General features: G+C 45.5%; 1 protein-coding gene across 1 annotated transcript in view; it reads left to right on the top strand.

Annotated features, from left to right (window-relative positions):
* Positions 1-24,588, top strand: part of LOC121867357 (homeobox protein ceh-10-like) — a gene marked incomplete at its 5' end in the record, with an annotated part of 45,161 nt that extends 20,573 nt beyond the window's left edge. Inside the window, 3 exons of the mRNA XM_042367276.1 lie at positions 21,669-21,846; positions 22,351-22,610; positions 23,135-24,588. Coding sequence (XP_042223210.1) covers positions 21,669-21,846; positions 22,351-22,610; positions 23,135-23,386 — 690 coding nt within the window. The remainder of the gene's footprint in view (positions 1-21,668; positions 21,847-22,350; positions 22,611-23,134) is intronic.
* Positions 24,589-25,283: the final 695 nt, after the last annotated feature.

Here is a 25,283-nt window from a genome sequence, read left to right as displayed (position 1 = left end):
GGAAGACACTATCATGCCCCGTTGCCGTGTATGGTCGATTTTCTCTTTGTGATCTTATGGCATTACGGCTTATTTTGCTTGTGGCAGAGGAAGGGGGCAGCATAGTAGTAACCCACACTCTCATTCAGGTCGATTCTCTCATAATAACCTTACGGTATTACAACCTAATTTGCTTATCTCAACGGGAAGAGAAGATAGAAGTATACCACTATGTCCTAAAGGTCGACGCTCCCTCAGTACTTTAGTGGGATAAACACCTTCACGGCGGCTAGGGGGATGAGTCAGTAACCACAGCTCCGAGATTTATGTGTGTAGACCATTACCGCCAGACATAATCACTGTAATCTCTGAACCAATCATGACCAAGCTCCCCTAATCTGGCCCACCATGTCCCAAGGATTCATATGTTACATTTTTCCCCTAAAAAAACTGGACAAGTGAAAATTTATCTAAACAAACATGGTGTAAAAAATTATAACAAGACTCTATGGTATAACTAAGAACATTATCATACGTTCAGAGATGAAAAGAAAATCTAATTATATGTATTTTTATCGGAATCGTTTACCTGTGTTCACCTGCCTTAATGAACAGTCTCACCTGGTCTCGTACATAACATATTTTTCTCGTTGTTGTTGACAGTAAATCAGCCCCAGTGGTTCGTTAGGTTAAAACGCATTGTACCAGTGGCTAGGACCAATTAGCTAGTGAGGTGGCCCCGGTAGTTACTGGCCCAGGACGAAAGAAAACTGGGATTGATGGTGATTGCATGACGTCATGAAAGGTTAATTATTGGGTATAGGTTGTTTGATTAACACACTAATTACCGTGATGATAATTAGGTGATAATGATCTTATTGTTGTTGCCGTTGTTTATTTGTGTATGTTTATGCTAGTGGTTTGATTGATACAGGTTGTCTCACAAAAATATTTACACTCTACCTGAAGGAGATTGTGTGACTGTTTCTATGACAACAAATTTACACCTTCTCCCCCGTGTACATAAATCTCTCTCTCTCTCTCTCTCTCTCGTCCACCTTCATTCTTTCCCCTTTTCCCTCCCTCCTTCCTTCCCTTCCTCTCTGTCTCTTCCTCCCTCCCCCCTTTCTCTCCCTCCCTTCCTCTCCCTCCCCCTTCCTCCTCCACGTATGTCCCTATTACAGCGTCTCCGTCAGGTTGGTGTTGAGGACTAGAGCACAGCCCAGGTGAGGTGCGTGGGTCACTAATTGAATGATTACCTGCCCTCACACCTACCCTCTGACCTCCAGCTCCCACAACCATCTTATCTCCTCTCGTACGCCCTCACGCACGCCCTCACGCACGCCCACATGCACGCCCACACGCCACCCATTAGACTCCTGCACGCCACTGGTAGGAGCAGGTTGGGGGGGGAGGAAGGAGGACAAATAGAAAGACTAGTAAAGAAATACACACACATACACACACATACACGCACACACACGCACACACACACACACACACACACACATCATCAATATACACACACATACACACACATACACGCACACACACGCACACACACACACACACACACACACACAAACACACACACACACACACACTACATTCAAGCCTTTACACTAGATCAGTCTCAATAAATTACAAATTGGTTTAGTCACAATAATTTAAATATTCGAGTGAGAGTGACAGAGTGAAGGGAAGTGAGAGGAAAGAGTGTGAATGAAAGATGTGAATGAGAGTGAGAGATGTGGGTGAAAGTGAGAGAGGTGAGTGAGAGTGAGAGAAGTGGGTGAAAGTGAGAGAGGTGAGTGAGAGTGAGAGAAGTGGGTGAAAGTGAGAGAGGTGAGTGAGAGTGAGAGGAGCGGAGAGTGAGAGGAGCGAGTGAAAGTGAGAGGGGTGAGGGAGAGTGAATAGTAATGGTTCAAGTGAAGGAGTGAGAGTGGAGGGTGAGTGGCTGACGAGGTACTTCCTGAAGGAGGCTAATTATAACACTCCGTCCTCTATTGTAACCTGGCACTGTGGAGGAAGAGGTGGTGGCACTGTGGAGGAGGTGGCACTGTGGAGGAGGTGGCACTGTGGAGGAGGAGAAGGTGGTGGCACTGTGGAGGAGGAGGAGGAGGTGGCACTGTGGAGGAAGAGGTGGTGGCACTGTGGAGGAGGAGGAGGTGGTGGCACTGTGGAGGAAGAGGTGGTGGCACTGTGGAGGAAGAGGTGGTGGCACTGTGGAGGAAGAGGGGTGGTGGCACTGTGGAGGAGGAGGAGGTGGTGGCACTGTGGAGGAAGAGGTGGTGGCACTGTGGAGGAAGAGGTGGTGGCACTGTGGAGGAAGAGGTGTGCACTGGGAGGAAGAGGTAGTGGCACTGTGGAGGAAGAGGTGGTGGCACTGTGGAGGAAGATGTGGTGGTGGCACTGTGGAGGAAGAGGTGGTGGCAGTGTGGAGGAGGAAGAGGTGGCACTGTGGAGAAGAGGTGGTGGTGGCAGTGTGGGAGGAAGAGGTGGTGGCACTGTGGAGGAGGAGGAGGTGGTGGCACTGTGGAGGAAGAGGTGGTGGCACTGTGGAGGAAGAGGTGGTGGTGGCAGTGTGGAGGAAGAGGTGGTGGTGGCAGTGTGGAGGAAGAGGTGGTGGCAGTGTGGAGGAAGAGGTGGTGGCACTGTGGAGAAAGAGGTGGTGGCAGTGGAGGAAGAGGTGGCAGGTGGAGGAAGAGGTGGTGGCACTGTGGAGAAAGAGGTGGTGGTGGCAGTGTGGAGAAGAGGTGGTGGCACTGTGGGAGAAAGAGGTGGTGGTGGCAGTGTGGAGGAAGAGGTGGCACTGTGAAGAGGTGGCACTGTGGGAGAAAGGTGGTGGTGGCAGTGTGGAGGAAGAGGTGGTGGCACTGTAAGTGGCAGGTGGAGGAAGAGGTGGTGGCAGTGTGGAGGAAGAGGTGGTGGCACTGTGGAGGAAGAGGTGGTGGTGGCACTGTGAGGAGGAGGAAGTGGTGGCACTGTGGAGGAGGAGGTGGTGGCAGTGTGGGAGGAAGAGGTGGTGGCACTGTGGAGGAAGAGGGATGGCACTGTGGAGGAGGAGGAGGTGGCACTATGGAGGAAGAGGTGGTGGCACTGTGGAGGAAGAGGTGGTGGCACTGTGGAGGAGGAGGTGGTGGTGGCACTGTGGAGGAGGAGGAGGTGGTGGCACTGTGGGAGGAGGAGGAGGTGGTGGCAGTGTGGGGGAAGAGGTGGTGGCAGTGTGGAGGAGGAAGGTGGCACTGTGGAGGAAGAGGTGGTGGCACTGTGGAGGAGAGAGGTGGTGGCACTGTGGGAGGAGGAGGAGGTGGTGGCACTGTGGATGAAGAGGTGGTGGCACTGTGGAGGAGGAGGTGGTGGCAGTATGGAGGAGGAAGAGGTGGTGGCACTGTGGAGGAGGAGGTGGTGGCAGTATGGAGGAGGAAGGTGTGGTACTGTGGAGGAAGAGGTGGTGGCACTGTGGAGGAGGAGGAGGTTGGCAGTATGGGAGGAGGTAGAGTAACTGGCGCACTGCTTAGATGGTGGCACTATTCCCACACTATATAGGAGGTGGTGGCACTATTTCCACACTATATAGAGGTGTTGGCACTATTCCCACACTATATAGGAGGTGGTGGCACTATTCCCACAGTATATATGAGGTGGTGCCACTATTCCCACTATATAGGAGGTGGTGGCACTATTCCCAATATAGGAGGTTGACACTATTCCACACTATATAGGAGGTAGTGGCACTATTCCCACACTATATAGGGAGTGGCACTATTCCCACACTATATAGAGGTGGTGGCACCATTCCCACTATATGGTGGTGGCACTATTCCCACTATATAGGAGGTGGTGGCACTATTCCCACACTATATAGGAGGTGGGCACTATTCCCACTATAGGAGGTGGTGGCACTATTCCCGCACTATATAGGAGGTGTTGGCACTATTCCCACACATATGAGGTGGTGGCACCATTCCCACTATATAGAGGTGGTGGCACTATTCCACACATATATGAGGTGGTGGCACCATTCCCACTATATAGGAGTGGTGGCACTATTCCCATACTATATAGGAGGTGGTGGCACTATTACCACACTATATAGGAGGTGATGGCAACATTCTCACACTATATAGAAGGTGGTGGCACTATTCCTATGCTATATAAGAGGTGGTGGCACTTTCCCACACTATATAGGAGGTGGTAACACTATTCCCACACTATATAGGTGGTGGCACTATTCTCACACTATAGGAGGCACTATTCCCACACTATATAGAAGGTGGTGGCACTATTCTCACACTATATAGGAGGTGGTGGCACTATTCCCACACTAAATGAGGTGGTGGCACTATTCCCACACTATATAGGAGGTGGTGGCACACCCACACTATAGGAGGTGGTGGCGCTATTCCCACACTATATAGGAGGTGGTACCACTATTCTCACACTATATAGGAGGTGGTGGCACTATTCCCACACTATATAGGAGGTGGTGCCACTATTCCCACACTATAGGAGGTGGTGGCACATTCTCACACATATAGGAGGTGGTGCACTATTCCCACACTATATAGGAGGTGGTGGCACTATTCCCACACTATATAAAAGGTGGTGGCACTATTCTCACACTATAGGAGGTGCACTTCCCCACACTAATAGGAGGTGGTGGCACTATTCCCACACTATGTATGGTGGCACTATTCTCATCCTATATAGAGGTGGTGCACTATTCTCATCTATATAGGATGGTGGCACATTCCCAAAATATATAAGGTGGTGGCACTATTCCACACTATAAGAGGTGGTGCACTATTCTCACACTATATAGGAGGTGGTGGCACTATTCCCACACTATATAAAAGGTGGTGGCACTATTCTCACACTATAGGAGGTGGTGGCACTATTCCACACTATGTAGGAGGTGGTGGCACTATTCCCACACTATGTAGGAGGTGGTGGCACTATTCTCATCCTATATAGGAGGTGGTGGCACTACTGATCTTCCACGTTTAGAGGAAATGGCACCGCCTCGCCCCCCAGTCCGGACCTTTTAAAGAAGAGACGCCCTTGTGGTTACATAAAAACCCGGGGAACAAAGTGGCACTGTTCCAAAGAATTGAAGGAAGTGCCACGAGACCCAAATTACCTCGAAATTGGCCTCCACTTGTAATTGTTGACAGCATTGTGGAGTTGTAATTATTATTATTATTATTATTATTATTATTATTATTATTATTATTATTATTATTATTATTATTATTATTATTATTATTATTATTGTTATTGTTGTTGTTGTTGTTGTTGTTGTTGTTCCTGTTGAGTAGGGTGTAGGGGTGAGGGGTGGCGTGCTGGAAGAGGGTGTGGGGTGTAGGAGGGTGTGGGGTGTAGGAGAGGTGTGGGGTGACGGGGAGGTGTGGGGTGCAGGAGGGGGTGTGGGAAAGGAAGTGAGGTGTGGGTTCAGGAGGGGTGTGGGGTGAAGGGAGGTGTGGGGTGCTGAGGGGGTATGGGGGTGCAGGAGGGGGTGTAGGGTGCAGGAGGGGTGTGGGTGCAGGAGGGGTGGGGGTGAAGGGGAGGTGGGGTGCAGGAGGGGGTGGGGTGCAGGAGGGGTGTAGGGTGCAGGAGAGGTGTGGGGTGAATTGGGAGGTGTGGGGTGCAGGAGGGGGTGTGGGGTGAAGGAGGAGGTTGGGGTGCAGGAGGGGTGTAGGGCAGGAGGGGTGGGGGTGCAGGAGGGGTGTGGTGAAGGGGAGGTGTGGGGTGCAGGAGGGGGTTGTGGGGGGGACAGAGAACACTGGGACACGTACAATCAATAAGAGGAAGCAGAGTCGACACCTCCAGCCCCTCACCTCCCTCACCCCTCACCCTCCCCCTGCCTCACCCTCACCCTCACCCCTCACCTCCCTCCCTCTACCTCCCTCCTTCCTACCTCCTTCCTCCTCACCTCACTCACCCCTCACTTCCTCACCCCCCCTTACCTCCCTCACCCCATACCTCCCTCACCCCCATACCTCACCCCCCTACCTCCCTCACCCCCTACCGCCCCCCTTACCCCTACCTTCCTCCCCACCTTCCTCACCCCATCAACCTTTCGCCTCTCACCTTCCTCACCCCCACACCACCCTCCCCTTACCTCCTCCCCCCTCCTTCATCCCCATACCTTCCTACCCCTCCCCTTCCCCACTCTCCTCACCTCTCCCTCTCACTTTGTTCTTACACCTCATTTTACCTCACCTCATTCCCTCTCACCTTTCATTCTCTCCTTCCCTTATTCTCTACATTTTCTCACTTAATTTGTATCTCTGCTTATGTTTCCTCACTCGCCTCTAAATCCAGTTTTTGCTATTATTATTATTATTATTATTATTATTATTATTATTATTATTATTATTATTATTATTATATATTTTTTATTATTATTATTATTATTATTATTATTATTATTATTATTATTATTATTATTATTATTATTTTTATTATTATTATTATTTTTATTATTATTATTATTATTATTTTTATTATTATTATTATTATTATTATTATTATTATTATATCACTGTCTAAAGGAATATATTACAATTTATATAAAATATTCTTATATATAAAACTAATCAATTACGAAATAAATACGTCACAACAACTAAACAAACAAACAAAAAATAAAAAAAATAAAAACAAAAGAAAACTGAAATAAAACAAACAAACAAACAAACAGACGTAGGGAGAGAAGCAGGTGAGTGTTAATTAGGCCACTTGTTTAAGACACGACCTCTTACCGTACTAATGGTCAGGTAATTAGTGAGTCATTGTTTGTGGTCGAGTTTAAATCCCCCCCCCCCTCTTAGTCTTAATGTGTGTTTGTGTGTTTGTTTGTCTGTGTTTTTGCTGTTTAGGTTTTCTTTTGTTTGTTTGTGGATGTGTGTGACCTTGTGTGTGTGTGAGAGACGAAAACCCAAATAAAAAACAGACAGAAAGAATTATATAGGAAAAGAAAGAAAAGAAACAAACAAGGAAAGTAGAAGACAAAGGGAAAGTGATAAAGCGGGAGCCATGAGAAACGAAAACAACATTAGGAGCATCTCTACCAAACTCACCATCAAAATACTGAAACTGTGTCGTATAAAATTAACTAATCGACTCATATACTCAATCACATCCGGTAAAATATTCCAAAATGATATAAAACATTAGAATAATATAAGTAAATGATAATTTATAATATATAGACGAAAAGAAGAAATAATAGTAATAATAATGATAATAATAATAATAAGGCGTCAGTGTTGGTGTTAATTATCTTAATTTCTCTCGTGGCAACTCACGGTTCTCAGTTGCCAGTTAGCCAGTCTTCCTTCCTCCTTCCTTCCTTCCTTCCTTCCTTTCATTCTCTGTCTCTCTCTCTCTGTCTCACACACTGTGGGGAATAGAGATATTTTTAATTTCACTTGTCAGTCTTTTCATTCTTTCTTTTCCTTCATACACATTTTGCTTCTTTTTTGTTGCTTATTCTTCTTCTTCTTCTTTTCTTTCGTGTTGTTGGTTGTTGTCATTATTTTTAGAAATTTTCATCTCTCTCTCTCTCTCTCTCTCTCTCTCTCTCTCTCTCTCTCCTCTCTCTCCCTCTCTCTCTCTCTCTCTCTCTTCTCTCTCTCTGGGTCGCCACGTGGGCAGGTTTAAACAACAGGGATCATTAGAGTTAGCTTGCTGTTTACCCCCACACACTCATGGCCTTAACACCTCAATTAGAACACCCCTCCTCCCCTGCCCCTCAACTCTCACCCCTCACCGCCTGTTTTTAATCCTTGAGAATTACCCTCTCTGGCAACTCCTTGTACTGCACTTCAGTTGGAGCACTTAACCTCTCTCTCTCTCTCTCTCTCTCTCTCTCTCTCTCTCTCTCTCTCTCTCTCTCTCTCTCTCTCTCTCTCTCTCTCTCCCTCTCCTCGTCTTTCTCTTTCCTCTCATCCTCTGTTTTATCATCGAGTTTGTTCCCCTTAATTTCCTCCTCTTCTTACCTTCTTTCTCTTCCATTTAGTTCTCTATTATCCCTCCTTCTCCTCTTTTCTCCCTCTTTCTCTTCCTTCTTCCCCTCTTCCTTATCCTCATCCATGTACTCCTTATCCTTTTTTTTCTCCTCCTCTTCTTTCTCCACTTTTTCCTCATCATCATCATCATCCTCCTATTCCTTCTTTCTCGCCTCCTTCAACACCACCTCAACCAACCTCCCCTCCAACACAACCTTCTCTCGCCTCCTTCAACACCACCTCAACCAACCTCCCCTCCAACACAACCTTCTCTCGCCTCCTTCAACACCACCTCAACCAACCTCCCCTCCAACACAACCTTCTCTCGCCTCCTTCAACACCACCTCAACCAACCTCCCCTCCAACACAACTCTTCCTTCAACACCACCTCAACCAACCTCCCCTCCAACACAACCTTCTCTCACCTCCTCCAGCATCACACCATCATCTCCCCCCTCCTCCACCCCTCTCTACTGGCCTCTTCATTACCTCACCCCTCCAACTTCACCTTACTCCCTCACCTTCTACTCCCCTCCTCCCTCTCTTCCTCCCTCCAAATCCCTCCATCACCCCTCCTCTCCTTCCCCTATACCCTCACAACCCCTCTACCCCCCTCCTCCTCTTCCTCCTCCTTCTCCCCCCTCCCTCCTCCCTACCTGCCTCTAAATCCTCTACCATCCCTCCCCCCAGGTGCCACAAGTGCCTCCCTTTCCAACCATTATTATCAACAACATCACCAATAAGCCTGAACTAACCAGTTACGAACAAGAAGCAGACAGGTTGTAGTAGGTTAATCAACGCCCCCGGGGGACTACAGGCCGGTATTGACTTCCATCCCTCTCCTATTGTCACTTTTAATTGATTCCCTGCTTAAATCTGTCTCCCGGAACATCAATAAAACACCTCGCTAAGACTATCACTCACCCGCGTAAAAGTTGACTTCATTTACTTAAGTTTACCCTTGAGGAAAAAACAAAGAAAAGCAACATCAGTTTTCTATCATGGAAAATCGTGTTTGTTATTGTCACGATGACGTTTAGTAGAAGAATCTTAGTTGGAAGTTATCAACAACATCACCAATAAGCCTGAACTAACCAGTTACGAACAAGAAGCAGACAGGTTGTAGTAGGTTAATCAACGCCCCCGGGGGACTACAGGCCGGTATTGACTTCCATCCCTCTCCTATTGTCACTTTTAATTGATTCCCTGCTTAAATCTGTCTCCCGGAACATCAATAAAACACCTTGCTAAGACTATCACTCACCCGCGTAAAAGTTGACTTCATTTACTTAAGTTTACCCTTGAGGAAAAAACAAAGAAAAGCAACATCAGTTTTCTATCATGGAAAATCGTGTTTGTTATTGTCACGATGACGTTTAGTAGAAGAATCTTAGTTGGAAGTTTGTAAATAAAAGGTTGAGGGAGTCATCTGGAGCGCTTATTAAGGACGAAGATTAACGGGACGGGTGGTATTTGAGTGAAATAAAGGATGGGTTCTGCACGCCACACACACACACACACAGCTCCGGTAGTCGCCATTGTTAAAGAGGTCTTCTTGTCCAGGCGGGGTGACTCACTCAACTGTTTTAAAGGCTTTGACCCACCGACCTGACCCATAGTGGGTGGGTAAAGATGAAGGTGGAGGTAGGGGAAGGGAGAGGGGAGGGAGTTGTTGTGGGGTGAGGAGGAAGAGGAAGGAGCTGAGGAGGGGTAGAGAAGAAAGAGGAGGAGGAGGAGGTGAGATGGAAGAGAGAGGAGGAGGATGTAAGGAGCGAGGAAAGGGGTAGAGGAGAGGGGGGAGATCAGGAGGGATGGGAAGGGGAATAGGATGGGATGAGGGGGGGAAGGGAAGGGGATTGTGGTGAGGTAGAAGGGGGAATAAGGAGGAGGCTGATGGTTGAGAATGTGAGTGATGGGGAATGGAAAAGATGGAGAGAGAAAATGGTGTGGGGAGAGAAAAGGGGAGATGAGGAGATGGGGGCGATGATGATGAGGGAAATGTGGAGGAAGGGAGGTGGTGGTAGGAAGGATTGGATGATAGGAAAGAGATAGAAAGAAAGACGAGGACAAGGAGAGAGGGAGAGATAGAGATAGAACAGGATGACGAGAAACAGTATGGAGAGAGAGAGAGAGAGAGAGAAGTACAAGACGAAGAGAAAGATACAGAACACGCAAGAACAAAAATGAATAACAAAGATGAGAAAAAAAATAGAAATAAAAAATGGAGTAAAAGGTTAAATAATAATAGTAATAATAATAATAATATCAGACATAGATGATAATATTAAAAAAAAAAGAATTGAGGTCACTTGTACCTGTTTTGTTATTGATGTTTTAATAGGTGAAGTGAGGTTGGGTGCGATAGTGGTGGTGGTGGTGGTCTTGAAGATCTAATACCACCACCACCACCAACACCACCAACCACTACTACTACTACTACTACTACTACCAGCCAAATATTGACTCAGGGATCCCAAGATACTCGAATAAGGCTAACTGGCACCTTAGGCTTTACTTCCAGTCTCTCTCTCTCTCTCTCTCTCTCTCTCTCTCTCTCATTCGCTTATTGATATCTCCCATTTTCCTTCCCTCCCTCCTATTTCTATCCGTGCACCTCACATCCCTTCAATAATTTGTAGTGTGTAGAGGGGAGAATTCACTTTAACAGAGAGAGAAATTAAGGAGAAACAGGGAGATAATGAAGAAAACTCAACGATAATCTCACGCCTCTGAAATAGACCCTTCTATCTGAACGCATCCCCCCCTCCAACGTTCATCTTCCTCCTCTCCCTTATACACCCTTGTTTTTACCATCCCACCATCCTTCCAAATTATCCTCCCTCCTCCCCCCCCCCCAACTGGCACCCTCCGACGTGGGATCATAAGCTACAAATCGTCCGTGACAAGAGGCAAGTCTGACACCCGCCATTTCTGCCCACCCGCTGTACGATAACACCCTGAAAACACACTTCACAAAACTCCATTTTAAACCTTATCCTCAATAACTAAAAACAATTCTAACTTACACTAATATATTCCTTATTTAAAATAGCTCACCGAGGGAGTGTATTAATGGGGAAGGAGTGTAGTTATGTGGGTGTAAATAAGTGTGTGTCTCTGGCCCAGGGTGAGTGTTGCCAGTTCGTGCCCTGCTAACTCAATTAGCAACACTCACAACAGTGATATCGTCTCGTGTATTCATTACTCTCGTCGAGGCTCAAGACTGATGATGCCACTGCTGCTGTTACTCTTGTTATTGTTGTTGTTACTCTTGTTATTGTTGTTGTTACTCTTGTTATTGTTGTTGTTACTCTTGTTATTGTTGTTGTTACTCTTGTTATTGTTGTTGTTACTCTTGTTATTGTTACTTTGTTACTCTTGTTATTGTTGTTGTTGCCTTTGTTATTGTTGTTGTTACTCTTGTTATTGTTGTTGTTACTCTTGTTATTGTTGTTGTTACTCTTGTTATTGTTGTTGTTACTCTTGTTATTGTTGTTACTCTTGTTATTGTTACTCTTGTTATTGTTACTCTTGTTATTGTTGTTACTCTTGTTATTGTTGTTGTTACTCTTGTTATTGTTGTTACTCTTGTTACTCTTGTTGTTGTTACTCTTGTTATTGTTGTTGTTGTTACTCTTGTTATTGTTGTTATTGTTGTTACTCTTGTTATTGTTGTTACTCTTGTTATTGTTGTTGTTATTGCTGTTGTTACGCTTGTTATTGTTGTTACTCTTGTTATTGTTGTTGTTACTCTTGTTATTGTTGTTACTCTTGTTATTGTTGTTACTCTTGTTATTGTTGTTGTTACTCTTGTTGTTGTTACTCTTGTTATTGCTGTTGTTACTCTTGTTATTGTTGTTGTTACTCTTGTTATTGTTGTTACTCTTGTTATTGCTGTTGTTACTCTTGTTATTGTTACTCTTGTTATTGTTGTTACTCTTGTTATTGTTGTTGTTACTTTTGTTATTGTTGTTACGCTTGTTATTGTTGTTGTTACTTTTGTTATTGTTGTTGTTACTTTTGTTATTATTGTTGTTACCTTTGTTATTATTGTTGTTACTTTTGTCATTGCTGTTGCTACTCTTGTTTTTGTTGTTACTCTTGTTATTGCTGTTGTTACTCTTGTTATTGCTGTTGTTAGTCTTGTTATTGCTGTTGTTAGTCTGTTAATCAGTCAGTTTATGAGTTATTTAGTCAGCCAATCAGACAGTCAGTCAATGAGATGTCGCTGGTATAGTTAAAACGGAAAACGAGACAACACAGACAGACAGACAGACACAGACAGACAGACACAGACAGACAGACAGACACAGAGACAGACAGACAGACAGACACAGAGACAGACAGACAGACAGATATAGAGAAACACGCAGAAACAGACAGACAGAGAGACAGACAGACAGACAGACAGAGAAACAGGCACACACACAATGCCTACAAACGAACTTACAACTGATTTGCACAGAACAGAACCATCGTCCCCTGGAATGGGTTTATAATTCAATTTACACTTTAATACTATACTACACCAAGAGATAAAAACACCCTAAAAAAAAAAAACTTTATTTTCAATTACTATGAAAAAGCTTAAGTAGTGGGACTGTTCTCTGGCCAAGCTCCACCACCACCACCACCATCACTACCACCACAGCCGCCCTTAACCAGATCACGGAGATATTACTGGCCTAACTTGCTTATCGCCTCCATATTTTCCCCCCAGAACCACATCCCAAAAGAGAGTTATATGTAAAGTGATCGGCCCTTAATGCCATAATTTGACCATAATTGGCGGAGTGATGAAATTAATATCGCGGGAGGATCAGAGCGCGGGCCATCTCGGGGACCCGGGAGGATGATGGGAGGGAAGAGAAAAGCGCGCCAATATATGTGCGACAAATCTGTACAAATTGACTGGCGTTGTGAGCAGAGTGTTGCCTTTATTGGCGTGTTTTCTTGTATTTATTTCGTTTATTTAAGCTTTCCGGATATTCTTTTTTATTTCATATTTGAATCTTTTTTTTATTAAAGATTACAGGCTTAAATAAAGGAGAATATACATACACTCGCACGGACGGTCTGTATAATCAACCCCGCCTGGTACGTAAATAGAAAAATTGGCGGGAACTCGCACCCACATGGCCTCGTCCATCAACGTCGACATTATACGAGTATCGCTGACATGGAATTAAATCCTCCTCGGGTGTAATCAGATTATCCTCTCCATCAACGAGGGAGAGGCTCCAACACCAACTGTTATGCGGTTGGAAGGAGGGAGAAACGGCTATTATTGTGTCGCTTCCCGCCATAACTTAGACAACTGATCTCTGACTTCCCACGGTGCAAGATCCAGCACGAGGAGAAAGGGACTCGAAAACGGATATTGCGCCGGGAGGAACTGGAAATGGATATTGCATTGGACATTTCTTTCACATATTGGACTGGGAATTTTCTTGGTATACTTTTCACCTGACATTTTGAACACGTATATGCGTTGGTAGTTACCCTTGCCTGCTGAGCTAGTTGTTACTCTTACGACATATTATATCGGTCATAATCCTGGACATGTTTCATTGGTTATAGCTTGAACATACTGTATCATATTGGTCATAGTTTGGACGTATTACATTGGTCATAATCCTGGACATATTACATTGGTTATTGGACATATCATATTGGTCATATCTTGGACATATTTCGTTGGTCATATCTTGGACATATTACATTGCCAATATTTGGTAGATTATGTTATTAAATCTGTGGGACCAAATATGCCAATGGTACAAAAATCCGTAAATCTAGAGACCAACAACCATAACACTGGTACCAAAATCCTTCAGACGATGGTATTAAATCGGTGAAACCTGTGGTAGCAAATCTGTGAGCTATAACTCACTAATGAGACCATCGCTGTCTTAGTAAGGGATCACATTACAGTTATGTCGACCTTGGCGATGCTTACCTGCCCTTCTTCACTATTCCCTCACTATGCCCTCAGTACCCCTTCCCCGTCCCCTCAATTCCCCACTCACTATCCCCTCAGTTCCCTCTCACCGTCCCCTCACTCTAAGTACCTTCCTCACTATTTATTGACTCAAGGTTGTGGGAAAGTTTCAGCGGCGGAAAGTTAGTAGAGGAAAGATGAGAGAGGGCGGAAAGGAGGGAAGGAAATCGGATAAGTGGGAGAGAAAGGTGAAAATAGATAGGAAAATGGAGAGAGCGGAAAGGTAGGAGGGAAAGAAAACGGAAAGGTAAGAGGGAGTGTGGGAGAGGGGGGGGGAGACGGCTGGTTCACATTACATTTATAAGGTAATTTGTTCTGCAACCTGGAGAAGCTACCTAATGGTGGTGGAGATAATGTTGGTGATGGTGGAGATAATGTCAGTGATGGTGGAGAAAATGGTGGTGATGGTAGTAGTAATGGTGGTGGTGGTGAAAGAGATATATGAAGAGAGGGAAGATAAATAAGGAGGAGGAAAGAGAGAGAGAGAGAGAGAGAGAGAGTAAAGAACATTTGAAAGATGGAAAAACAGTGAGAGGTGAAGAAAAAAACTTCAAAGGGCCCCATCCACCGTTTGTTTCTGAAGGAGGCGCAGCAGCAGAAGAGGGAAGAATACTTGGGAAAAGAATGAAGGATAAATAGAAAGAGAAAGAAAGTGGACGAAAGAAAGAGAGAGGGAGAGAGAGAAACCAAGACACTAAATTAACCTTGAGAATTAGACTTCCCGAAAGAGACTAAGCAAGAGGAAGAAGATAAATGAAGAGATATTGAGAGAGAGATAATAAGAGAAGGAGAGATACAGAGATAAAGCAACAAAGAGAAAGGACAGGAAGAGAGAGAAAGAAAGAGAAGGAGAGAAAGAGAGAGAGATAAGAGTGAGAATGTATAAAAGAGACCCCCATTTAGTCACGGCACACAGACCTCCTGAAGGTGAAACAGCAGAAAAGAGAGAAATACGTCGAAGGAGAAAAAGAGAAACAAGAGACAGACAGAATGAACTCCTAAAGACACCATGTAAGTTGTTACAGTGACTACCTGAAGGAGGAGGCACATCAGGAGGAAGAGGAATACGAAGGAGGAGACACAGAAAGCAACAGAGGTTAATAAAAAAAGAAAGACGGAGAGACAGACACACACACAGACATAAAGAGCTCAAAAAGACACCAAATTAGCCGTGACACTCTGACTTCCTGGAGGAGGCGCAGCAGCAGCACCTCGTCTTTTCCCCGGCGTGAACAATAAGGACGGGATAGTACTAATGAGGAGCGGGTGAAGGCGTCCTTAGCTCAGGTAGCACAAAGCTCTCCCAGTCTCTGACACTATTCATTTGCATACTGGAAGAGGCTGCGCTCCGGGGCGTGTAAAAAGTGGCAGGAATGTACGCCGGGGAGCTAGAGAGGAGGGGGAGGAGGTGTCAGGAATGAAGTGGTGTGCTGGTGAGGAGTACTGTGTTGTTATTTACTAAGACAGTTATCCCTGGATGTGTATAGGCGGTGACACCTTACATCTATCCTCCTTCTGCCTTCGTTTTCTTTGAAGTGTTTCTTTTGCCTTTTGAAGTCTCCACCTTTTCTTTCATCGTTTCTTTGAAGAACAAGAACCACAAAGGAAGATGAAATGTTAAGATTCGTCGTCTTACATTGTGAAGTTCTTAAATTAACACCCGCCATGACGCGTACTGTAAGTATGTCCAAACACTAGACGATAAGTGTCAAACATTAAATGAGACTTAGATAAAGTTTTGGTGTCCATGACAGATGTGGTGTAGAGATGGAGACGAGCCCAACTAGTAACTAATTCCCGGTGACTAACATCAGTGCATCCACGATAACAGAGAAACATCACAAATATAATCATCATAAAAAATACAAGAGGTTGAAATTATATATAAATATATATATTTATATAATCAACGACCTCACCAGCCAGGACTCGAACCCTCGACCTACTGTGTGGGACCAGGGAACGCTACCGACCATGCCACAAAGGCACTGTCTTTGTGTCTTTGTGGCATGGTCGCGTTCCCTGTCCCCTAGCGAGTTTGAGGTCGTTGATTATGTTCAAAGTCCACGTGTTATATGGACTAAAATAAAGTATATATATATATATATATATATATATATATATATATATATATATATATATATATATATATATATATACTGTATATAAGGGTGTGACTTTATGTAGAAGAAATATATACAGAAAGGATTGGTATAGGGGGATGTATATAGATGAAGTATGAATTTATTTACATATCTGTATGGAAAGCGATGCGTACACATGTATATCAACATACAGAAACATACACGCATACACATGTATACGTGTAAACTTACAAACACATGAAACGTTTTGCAATCACACTCGTATATATACAGTATGTATAGACACACATGCACACACACACACACACACACACACACACACACACACACACACACACACACATGTAATGGGAGTAGAGGTGTGTGCATTTAGGTGGTAAAGGTAGTTAAATAAATACCCATGTAGGTCTACAGTAGGTGTAGGTGGTGATATTTTAGGTGAACCAAATCCCTAGTCGCTCCCAGTGTCCAGCCGACCAGTAGTCAACCTGCACTAACACCTACCAGTAATTGTGACGCCTTAGGGGAGGTGCAGGGAGAGGGGGAAGGGAAGTGGAGGGAGGTGGAGATGGGAGAGGAAGGAGGAGGAGAGGGGGAGAGAATGAAGAGGAGAGGAAAAGGAGAGGTAGTAAAGGGGGATGTGGAGAGATGGTTGAGAAGAAGAAAAAGAGGATCGGAGGATGGGGAAGAGGGGGAAAAAGAAGGAAGAGAAGGGTTAGGAGAAGGGCAGAAAGGGGGTGAGAGAGAGAAGGGAGAGGGACAGAGGGTTGGTGGTCGCTGAGACAAAGTGGTCGTTGTAGTAGGGGGTTGAGATACATGCTCGTTTTCCCCGGTTCAGGCAAAACTTCCTCCTCCCTCCCTCCCTCCCTCCTCCCTCCCCTCCTCCCCTACCTCCTGTAGTTTATAACGGCACGAAGCCCCGGCCAGGAGGGAGAAACTCAGCCCTTTAACACCACGTCCTAGAGTCCTTATTGTTTACAGTGGCGCCGCGACCAGCCAGGGAGAAGTGATGCGGGAGACGGCATGGTAAACTCAACCCTATGATAGGATAGTTCGACAGTCGGGAATCGCTTGGGATGGAAGGGAATTCGGTGGGAAGGGAAGGAATGGGATTGTGGTCCTTGTGCGGTGGTAGTGTTGGGTCGCGTGGCGCCTGGCTCACCTCCTCTCCCCGGCACGTGCTCGCTCCCAAAACCTGGAAAAGCGGGAAAAATGTGTTTACTTTTTTGTTTTTAATGGATTTATTCCCGAATTTCCCCCGTCGTGCGATTGGTTAAAGGGGAGAAAAAATATATATGTGTGTGTGTGTGTGTGTGTATGTATATATATATATGTGTGCATGTGTATTGGAGGCTTCTTGGACGCATGCGTTTATATAGTCTCCTGATGCAATGGACGGGGACCTGAGTTCAAGAGGGACTTTTTTTGGTGTATGTCGCAGATTGATATACAAGTTTGATATTACACCAGAATGACGCAAATGACGCAGCTTCTCATATGGCATCAGTGAAACAGTAGGGAGGAGGAGGAGGAGGAGGAGGAGAAGAAGGGAGAGTTAGTAGATGAGGAGGAGAAAGGAGGAGAAAGGAAGAGTAAGTGAATGAAGAGGAGGAGGAGGAGGAGAGAGTTAATGATTGAGGTTGAGAAGGAGAGAGAGTTAGCGAATGGGGAAGAGAAGGAGAGAGAGTTAACGAATGAGGTAGAGAAGGAGAGAGAGTTAGCGAATGGGGAAGAGAAGGAGAGAGAGTTAGCGAATGGGAAGCAGAAGGAGAGAGAAAGAAGGAATGAGGAAGAGAAGGGAGAGAAAGAAGGAATGGGGAAGAGAAGGAGAGAGAGTTAACGAATGAGGTAGAGAAGGAGAGAGAGTTAAGGAATGGGGAAGAGAAGGAGAGAAAGAAGGAATGGGGGAAGAGAAGGAGAGAGTTAGGGAATGGGGAAGCAGAAGGAGAGAGTAAGGAATGGGGGAAGAGAAGGAGAGAAAGCATGAATGGGGGAAGCAGAAGGAGAGAAAGAAGGAATGGGGAAGAGAAGGAGAGAAAGAAGGAATGGGGGAAGAGAAGGAGAGAGTTAGCGAATGGGGAAGAGAAGGAGAGAGAGTTAGTGAATGGGGGAAGAGAGAAGGAGAGAGAGTTAGCGAATGGGGAAGAGGAAGGAGAGAAAGAAGGAATGGGGAAGAGAAGGAGAGAGAAGAAGGAATGGGGAAGAGAAGGAGAGAGAGTTAGCGAATGGGGAAGAGAAGGAGAGAGAGTTAGCGAATGGGGAAGAGAAGGAGAGAGAGTTAGCGAATGGGGAAGAGAAGGAGAGAAAGTTAGCGAATGGGGAAGAGAAGAAAAAGGAAAAGGATAAAGTTAGTGGAACGAGTAGAGAAGCAAGGGGTTAGGAAGAAGAGGAGAGGAGACAAGAAGAGAAAGAAAGAGAGAGAGAGAGAAAGAGAGAGGGGGGAGGGGAAAGGGAGAGAGAAAAAGAAAGAGAGGGGGAGAAAGAGAGAGAAAGAACGGGTGATCCTCATTTGAAAGGATTATTCACCTCTTTTTCTTCAGCGTTCCGATTCCCGACATATTAATTGGATATTTGTACGTGCTACACTAACGGCGTTGGTCGCCCCCTTCCTCCCCTTCCCCCTTTCCCCCTTACCCAAATCCCCCTTTCTGCCTTTTGTTATTGTATGAGGGGTACGTCCGTTCTCCTACCCTCCCTTACCCCCCCTCACTTCCCCTCACCTCCCTTGCCTTCCCTACCCTTCTCTTTACCTCCTCCTCTTCCCCTCCCTCCCTCGCCTCCATCACCCCCCTATCTATCTCTATCTATCTATCCATCCATCTACAACCCCGAGTGGTGAACTGATTTACTTCAACACCTGTAGTAGTACTTGTGATTAAATGGAATCGCCAATCACCAAGACTTAGAATGAGGGAGGAGGGGTGTTAACTGATCTGCATACTCCGTGTCGTTATAAGTGATTTGCTAATCTCTGAGCCACGGACTGTGAGGTGATTAAATAATTCACCATCCCTCGACCCTTGGACTGAGGGTGATCTAATTGATTTGCCAATCCCTCACCTAAAGATTAGAAGTATTAACGATTCGCCAATTCCCCCATATTCGCTGACTGAGTGGAAGGGATTAAATGATTCGCCAGTCTCCCCTCTCGTCTCGTGCGTGGCTAAATAATCATTATCTGTGTATATTGTAACCTAATCCCTTATTACTGATACGAGACTCCATTTAAGCCCTTAGTGGGAGGGAGGAGCAGAGAGGGAGGGAAGAAGAGGGACAGAGAGGGAGGTATAGGGAGGGAAGAAGAGGGAAAGAGAGGGAGGGAAGAAGAGGGACAGAGAGGGAGGTATAGGGAGGGAAGAAGAGGGACAGAGAGGGAGGTATAGGGAGGGAAGAAGAGGGACAGATAGGGAGGGAAGAAGAGGGAGGGAGAGAGGGACAGAGAGGGAGGTATAGGGAGGGGGAGAAGAGAAGAGGGACAAGATGGGGAGAGGGAAGAAGAGGGAGGAAGAGGGGACAGAGAGGGAGGTATAGGGAGGGAAGAAGGGGACAGAGGGAGGTATAGGGAGGGAAGAAGAGGAGGACAGAGAGGGGAGGGTATAGGGAGGGAAGAAAGAGGGACAGAGAGGAGGTATAGGGGGGAAAGGGACAGAGAGAGGTATAGGGAGGAGAAGAGGGACAGGGAGGGAGGTATGAGGGAGGAAGAGGGGGGAGAAAGAGGGAGGTATAGGGAGGGAAGAAAGGGGTATAGGGAGGGAAGAAGAGGGACAGAGAGGTATAGGGGAGGGAAGAAGAGAATTATGCAGAGGGAAGAAGAGGGACAGAGAGGGAGGTATAGGAGGAAGAGGGGAAGAGGTATAGGGAGGGAAGAAGAGAAATTGTAGGGAGAAGAAGAGGGACAGAGGGGGAGGGAGGTATGGGGGAGGGAAGAAGAGGGGAAAGAGGGAGGAAGAAGAGGGGACAGGGGAGGTGTAGGGAGGGAAGAGGGACAGAGAGGTGTGGGGAGGGAAGAAGAGGGACAGAGGGGTGTAAGGGAGGAAGAAGAGGGACAGAGAGAGAGAGAGGTGTAGGGAGGGAAGAAGAGGGACAGAGGGAGGTATAAAGGGAGGGGAAGAGGGACAGAGAGAGGGTGTAGGGGAGGGACAGAAAGATCGTGAGAGGGGTTCAGGAGGGAGGGAGGAGAGGGAAAGGAGAGAAGGATAGAGTAGGAGGGAGGGAGGAAGGAGAGGAGAGAGATGAAGAAAAGGAGGCAGAGTGAAGGATGCGGAGGACAGTGAAGGAGGGAGAGAGAGAAGGAGAGGGGCAGAGTGAGAGGGAGGGAGGGAGGGAGGGAGGGAGAGGAATATAGAAATAAGGAAGAAGAAAAACAGAGAGGTATAGAGAGGGGGGAGGGGGAGGGTATAGGAAGGATAGAAAAAGGGAAAGAGGTAGAAGAAAGAATAGGAAGAGAGGAAGAAGAAGAGAGGCAATGAAAGAGAAAAGAAGAGAAAATAAATGTGGACCATTTATTATTATTATTATTATTATTATTATTATTATTATTATTATTATTATTATTATTATTATTGTTATTATTATTATTATTATTATTATTATTATTATTATTATTATTATTATTGTTATTATTATTATTATTATTATTATTATTATTATTATTATTATTATTATTATTATTATTATTATTATTATTATTATTATTATTATTATTATTATTATTATTATTATTATTATTATTATTATTATTATTATTATTACTATTATTATTATTATTATTATTATTATTATTATTATTATTATTATTGTTGTTGTTGTTATTACTGTCAACAATATTCGTCACTTCACATCACTACAAACCATCAAATTTTTTTTTTCGCTAAAATCATGCCGGTTTGTCCTAGTTACCCCTGTCAGCCTCTCCCCCCTACCAGCCTACCCCTGCCAGCGTGCCCTTCATACCTACCCTGCCTGATTATAGCACCACAGGGGGCTAGGGGTGGTACGTGTCATGTTAGTGTGTTTGTCGGATAATGAAGTTATGTAGTAATCCTCTGAGTTACACTTTCCCACAGCACGAGAACACAGCCCTTACACAGCTCCTGTGGTGTAGGGCGTGTCTTAAGGGGGATGTGTAAGGGGGGGGGCGGTTGAATAGCCAAGGGGTAAGTTAAGGATTTGTGGGAAAGGGTAATGGGTGAGAGTTAAGGACCAGATTCTCACAGGGTCATAAGTTAATTGTCTCGAATCCTTAAATGGAGGCGTTAAACAGTATGTAACTTCAGTTCATTTAAGGTAAGACGAGACAAACTGGCGTGGGGAGCTGCTTAGCTACTGATGGCAAAAAAGTGGATACAATCTTAATATAACAACTATCTTGCCATTAAAGATAAAGTGTTGTGCCATTTCACACACAGTCAGCCTGGACCCGTCTCTAAAAGAAGTGTGTGGTAGATGGTATGGTATTAAGAAGCTGCCGTCCCCAGAGTTTTTTTTTTTTTTGCAGAATTTTACTAACAATTCACCATCCTACAATTATGGTTTCATGACCGTACTAAGAACCTTCCTTGCCCTCAGGTGTGGTTCCAGAACCGACGGGCGAAGTGGCGCAAGACGGAGAAGACGTGGGGTAAGAGCACCATCATGGCGGAGTACGGGCTGTATGGTGCCATGGTGCGACACTCACTCCCCCTCCCGGAGACCATCGTCAAGTCAGTAGACAACGGGGAGGACTGCCCCGCCCCCTGGCTGTTAGGTGGGTGGTATTCCGGTGTTAGAGGCGCTCCTCAGGGCAGAAGGGTATCCAAATAGCACAAGGCATACCCTGACCTCTAGGTGGGCATCTTCTCGTACCTCCTAGTGGATATCCTGTTGTCAATAGGTGTTCCTCTGTGCCCTGTGCTGATACCCTTTCGACTCTCTCTTTAAATTCACAGCCTTAATGTGTAATCTATAGGCATGAGAGGTTCAGTTTCTACTCCAGATTGTGTACAGAGATGTTGAGTATAAAGAAAGGAGGAAAAATATTATTTCTAAATGTCTGGCAAGATACATGACACATAAAGATACTTAAATGCACTTAAGACAGTCAGCAACATGGTGTAGTGTGTATTGAATCTAGTGTTGGACGTAGTTTAGTAGATAGACACTTAGAAACACTTAAGACAGTCAGCTACAAGGTATAGAGTGTAGTGATGGGTGTTGCTGAACAGACAGTCGGGAGAGCTGCCGTGATTGGTGACGGTCACTATGTTAGCAGGGATGCACCGGAAAAGCATGGAGGCGGCGCAGCAGCTGCAGGAGTCGGAGCCGGACGGTGAAGCTAGTGACGGACGGGAGGACCCCCAGCGGCACCAACAGCAGCAGCAGCAACAGCAACAGCAAACCTCGGGAGAACAGCAGACTGAACAGCAGGAACAGCAGAAGCGGCAGCAGCAACAGCAGGGCCACCCGGGAGATCATCATGGGGACCCTGAGGGCGGGTTCCCACGGGAGTCTCCCCACTACCCCATGGACAAAGTGAGTCTCTCTCTCTCTCTCTCTCTCTCTCTCTCTCTCTCTCTCTCTCTCTCTCTCTCTCTCTCTCTCTCTCTTCCCCTTCCTCCTTAACTTACTTCACTCACCTCAACTGCCTCACACACCTGCCTGTTCTAGTTTACTCACCTATTCACTTTACCAAGACAAACTGTCAAGGTAAGCCCTGATCATCCTCAGAGCTGTGGGTCTTAAAAATAAAGAGTTTTATAAATTCATAAAGTTACATTTATAAAACGTACAACATGATGATTAGTAATTTTGTTTCGCTTGTGTATATTTATCATTTCATTCGACCCCGACAACTCATACACCCAAGAGGAGATAAGGTTCAAACAGCTTTATTTATGTCATCCTTAGTTGTCTCACTGTTTATCATTGTCTGTGGACCTTCACTGTCAATGTATGTTATTCACCACTTCCACTGTGAATAAATACGATGATATTACTGTTAAAAAATCTCTTTATCTAATCTTCGCCAAGTTAACTCCGTTTTCTTTGTCACACAGGAGGTGGGCGGCGGGAGTAACTTCGTTGGGTCGCGGGGGGAGGGCACGAGCAGCCTGCACGCGGGGGGTGGGTCGTCTGGCCAGCCTCCTGCATCCCTCAACGCCCTCCCCGATGACCTACGCTCCAGCAGCATCGCGGTCCTGCGTCAGAAGGCCCAGGAACACGCCGCCAGGATGAACCTCAACAACAACTTGGCCGCTCTACACCACCCAGAGCCACTACACCACCACCACCTCGGCGGCCACTTCTGATCGACCACCTCCACTAAGTTATTATCATCGCTACCACCACCACCACCACTGCAACGAGCTTCTATCACCACTACCACACCGCCTTTACCACCACCACCACTCCATAACCACCACCTCAGCGGCCACTTTTAATCACCTACTCCACTGCCACACCAAAACCCCCACCACGGCTACCACGATTCCACCACCACTACCCACTCCTTCACCACCATAGCAACTCCTTTTCCCAACCGGCACAACCACTACAACCAATGTATCTTTAACATTAGAACTATCAGCACAACTACCACTGTAAAAACCAACTTGGCTACCACTAAAGCTGCAATCACAACCACAACAACCATAACACCATGATCATCACTGCTAACACAACCTCCACCACAAATGGTTATATAACTACTACTACTACTACTATTACTACTAATACTACTACAACCATCACGTGTGGTAGTTTGAATCACCCACAAACGACCTGCACATCTAAGAGTCTCACAACCCACAATTAATCGATACTATCACAATTATGTTCTAAATATATTAGTTTGACTTAGATGTGACACAACCACAAATAGTAACACTGTATGGCAAAGTTCCCTAAAATTAATTCGAAAGTCACACCTGTTGCTGATGTCATGTTGGTGTCCCTCGTGATAAGTCCGTTTTCTATGAAAGATAAATAGTGGAAGAAAAAAATATTGACGGGTAAACTATTTTCTTTTAAACAAACGTCGTGTCTTGCTATAAACTTGGAATAATAAAGAGTTAAATAATTTTTAGTGTATCTGACATCACCATAACTGACTTTAATAATATAATCAACACAAAATATATTAGAAATGATGCTCTTACATAACACTGACAAACTTATAGAATCGAAAGCTTTAAAGAGGTTGAAGTAAGTTTAGTCCCAGTTAACTTGTGGGATGTGAGACGATTAAGGTGGGGTTGAGAGATCGCCAGGTGTCATATACGACGGTGTCTACAGGGACGAGTCCTTCGCTGATACATAATTCTCTACATAATGTACATAATGACGAGGACTTTGTTGGTCGTATAATGTTGTATTTACACATTCGATTTCAAGTGCGGACACCAACACTAGTGAGAGCTCCCCCCCCCCCCTCCACTTATTAGTAGCCAAGAGTTATGACATAAACAATCATCTCCATCATTACTCCTCCTCCTCCTCCTCCTCCTCCTCCTCCTCCTCCTCCTCCTCCTCCTCCTCCTCCTCTTCCTCCTCCCTTATCCTGTCTCTTTCCTACAAACTCAGTCACCAAGAGTGTGTAGAGAAGCGTCTGTGACCTACACACCTACTCCTCAGCACCGTGTGTGTGTACAGAGGTGCCCAAGTGGTCTCGTGGTGATTAATGCCCCATCAAGCTGTACTATTGACGCTGGTCAGACAATCAACGATACAAGAGGCCTCGCCCTGAACACCCCCTTGAAGATGTAGGCAGGTCCTCCAAACACACGTAGAGAAGAAAATGCCAAGTTGATCACCAACACAAATCTACGTGGAGAGACAAGAAGCAGATCCACCGATATATATGACCAACACGGGGGATCTGTCTCACCACGCTAAACCTCGCTCGGGCGTGACAATCATATTTTTATTTTTTAACTTGGACCTGCACGAGCGGCTCCTGTTCTTTTTAACTCACCGCTGCTGTGGTGATGCTCCACACGAGGACCTGGTCACCTGTGCTAGATAGTGGTCGACCCTCCAGCCAGTTGTGTCTGTTAAATAAACTATGGATATTTGTTTCGCTTTAACTTGACAGAGGTGAGTGTGGCTGGCTGTGAGAGGGACTCACCCCAGCTCCTACTCTGAGGTCTACAGGAGAGTGAACGCACTCAACCCAGCTTTTGATATTAAGTCAAATAAAGAGTCCAG

This window comes from Homarus americanus, unplaced genomic scaffold (genome assembly GCF_018991925.1).
Source record: "Homarus americanus isolate GMGI-L3 unplaced genomic scaffold, GMGI_Hamer_2.0 scaffold37538, whole genome shotgun sequence".
NCBI classification, from domain to species: Eukaryota; Metazoa; Arthropoda; class Malacostraca; order Decapoda; family Nephropidae; genus Homarus; species Homarus americanus.
The sequence above is the reverse complement of the archived record's forward strand: the minus strand, read 5'-3'. Positions and strand labels throughout refer to the sequence as shown.